At 40.2% G+C, this 2,363-nt stretch overlaps 1 protein-coding gene across 1 annotated transcript in view; it reads left to right on the top strand.

Annotated features, from left to right (window-relative positions):
• Nucleotides 1-2,363, top strand: part of SAMHD1 (SAM and HD domain containing deoxynucleoside triphosphate triphosphohydrolase 1) — a 65,509-nt gene that overhangs the window by 3,600 nt on the left and 59,546 nt on the right. The window contains 1 exon segment of the mRNA XM_023754496.1: nt 364-425. Coding sequence (XP_023610264.1) covers nt 364-425 — 62 coding nt within the window.

The following is a 2,363-nucleotide window of genomic DNA, read 5'->3' as shown; positions in this document are numbered from 1 at the left end:
ATCCCTCAGGCTGTGGGTTTGACCTGACTATTCTAAGAACAATAGGATTTCCCTATCCCCATCCCAAACCTTAACTGCTTTAGGAGGAAGCTGCCAGTTTTGCAGCTGGACTTCTTTGCAAATAATTTACTCAATTAATTAAAAAATGTTTACCTGATTTATCATAAAAGCCTTTCTAATTAAAAGTAAGACCTTTTCAGATGCAAATAGAAAAGTGCTACAGTCCGTTGCCTGTAGTGGATGCACTCAATAAATGTTGATCTGAGTAAATTCTGGTGGGTTCAAATGGAAAGAAATTGAAAATCATATGTTGTAAATACTGAAATCATTCATCTCTTTTTTACCTTTTCCTCCATAGAAAAGGAAATCACAGGTTCATTACTGTTCAATCTTGATGAATCTCATCTTGATAATCTTGGAATAAGGTAAGAATGATAAAATTCACATTGTAGCCAACAGTGTTTGCTATCTTTATTTATTTTTAAACATATTTTTTATTGATTTCAGAGAGGAAGGGAGAGAGAGATAGAAACACCAATGATGAGAGAGAATCATTGATCAGCTGCCTCCTGCACACCCTACTCTGGGGTTCGAGCCCACAACCCCAGCATGCGCCCTGACCGGGAATCCAACCATGACCTCCTTGTTCATAGGCAAACGCTCAACCACTGAGCCATGTCAGCTGGGTTCTTGCGCCTTTTTATTCAACTTTGAGGGACAAAGCCCAAGATTGCTAATATTAACTGTCTACATTTTAAATCTTGGAAGTATTTTATTTTATTTTTTTTGTTTGTTTGTTTGTTTTGTTTGTTTGTTTGTTTTTGTTTTTTTTTAAATTGTGTTTTTTTATTTTATTTTATTTTTTTATTAAATCTTTATTGTTCAGATTATTACATTTGTTCCTCTTTTTTCCCCCCCATAACTCCCCTCCTTCCAGCTCCCACCCCACCCTCCGCCCTCACTCCCCACCCACTGTCCTCATCCATAGGTGCACGATTTTTGTCCAGTCTCTTCCCGCATCTCCCACACCCCTTTTCCCCCAAGAATAGTCAGTCCATTCCCTTTCTATGTCCCTGATTCTATTATAATCACCAGTTCATTCTGTACATCAGGTTATTTATTCACTTGATTCTTAGATTCACTTGTTGATAGATGCATATTTGTTGTTCATAATTTGTATCTTTACCTTTTTCTTCTTCTTCCTCTTCTTAAAGTATACCTTTCAGCATTTCATATAATACTGGTTTGGTGGTGATGAACTCCTTTAGCTTTTCCTTATCTGTGAAGCTCTTTATCTGACCTTCAATTCTGAATGATAGCTTTGCTGAATAAAGTAATCTTGGTTGTAGGTTCTTGCTATTCATCACTTTGAATATTTCTTGCCACTCCCTTCTGGCCTGCAAAGTTTCTGTTGAGAAATCAGCTGACAGTCTTATGGGTATTCCCTTGTAGGTAACTGAGTTTCTTTCTCTTGCTGCTTTTAAGATTCTCTCTTTGTCTTTTGCTCTTGGCATTTTAATTATGATGTGTCTTGGTGTGGTCCTCTTTGGATTCCTTTTGTTTGGGGTTCCCTGCGCTTCCTGGACCTGTAAGTCTATTTCTTTCACCAGGTGGGGGAAGTTTTCTGTCATTATTTCTTCAAATAGGTTTTCAATATCTTGCTCTCTCTCATCTTCTGGTACTCCTATAATTCTGATGTTGGTACGTTTGAAGCTGTCCCAGAGGCTCCTTACACTATCTTCGTATTTTTGGGTTCTTTTTTCATTTTGCTTTTCCGGTTGGGTGTTTCTCGCTTCTTCGCATTTCAAATTTTTGACTTGATTCTTGCGCTCCTCTGGTCTGCTGTTGGGAGTCTGTATAATATTCTTTATTTCAGTCAGTGTATGCTTACTTTCTAGATGGTCCTTTATCACACCATCGAGGGTCTCATTAGATTTCCTGTACATCTCATCAAGTTTATCAACAGACTCTAGAAGCCTCTTGAGAGACCTCAAAAGTGTGGTTCTGAACTCAATATCCTCCCTTGATAGTTTTGTCCTGTTTCTTTGTCTCCGCATTTTTTACGTTTTTTTGGTACACCCCCTAGTGGTCTTTCTGCGCAGTCTTGTTGTAGTTAAAGCCTTGATTGTTGTAGTTAATACTAGAGGGATTTGACCTCCAGGCCCGACTGGCTGTGATAATCAGCTGCGTCTGCAGTGGAAGAACTTTGTGTCCTCTAGGGAGGTGCTAATCTAGCCTTTGCCTGGAGGCTATCCGGCAAATGCCTCTTGTGCAGGGTTGGGGCGGGGCGGGGTCCCCACGGGATCAACAAGGGCGGAGGGGGGGAGCAGTTATGGCAGCTCCTCAGTCCGGCCCCAGGGGCT

Source organism: Myotis lucifugus, unplaced genomic scaffold (assembly GCF_000147115.1).
Source record: "Myotis lucifugus unplaced genomic scaffold, Myoluc2.0 scaffold_60, whole genome shotgun sequence".
In the NCBI taxonomy this organism is placed as follows: domain Eukaryota; kingdom Metazoa; phylum Chordata; class Mammalia; order Chiroptera; family Vespertilionidae; genus Myotis; species Myotis lucifugus.
The sequence above is the reverse complement of the archived record's forward strand: the minus strand, read 5'-3'. Positions and strand labels throughout refer to the sequence as shown.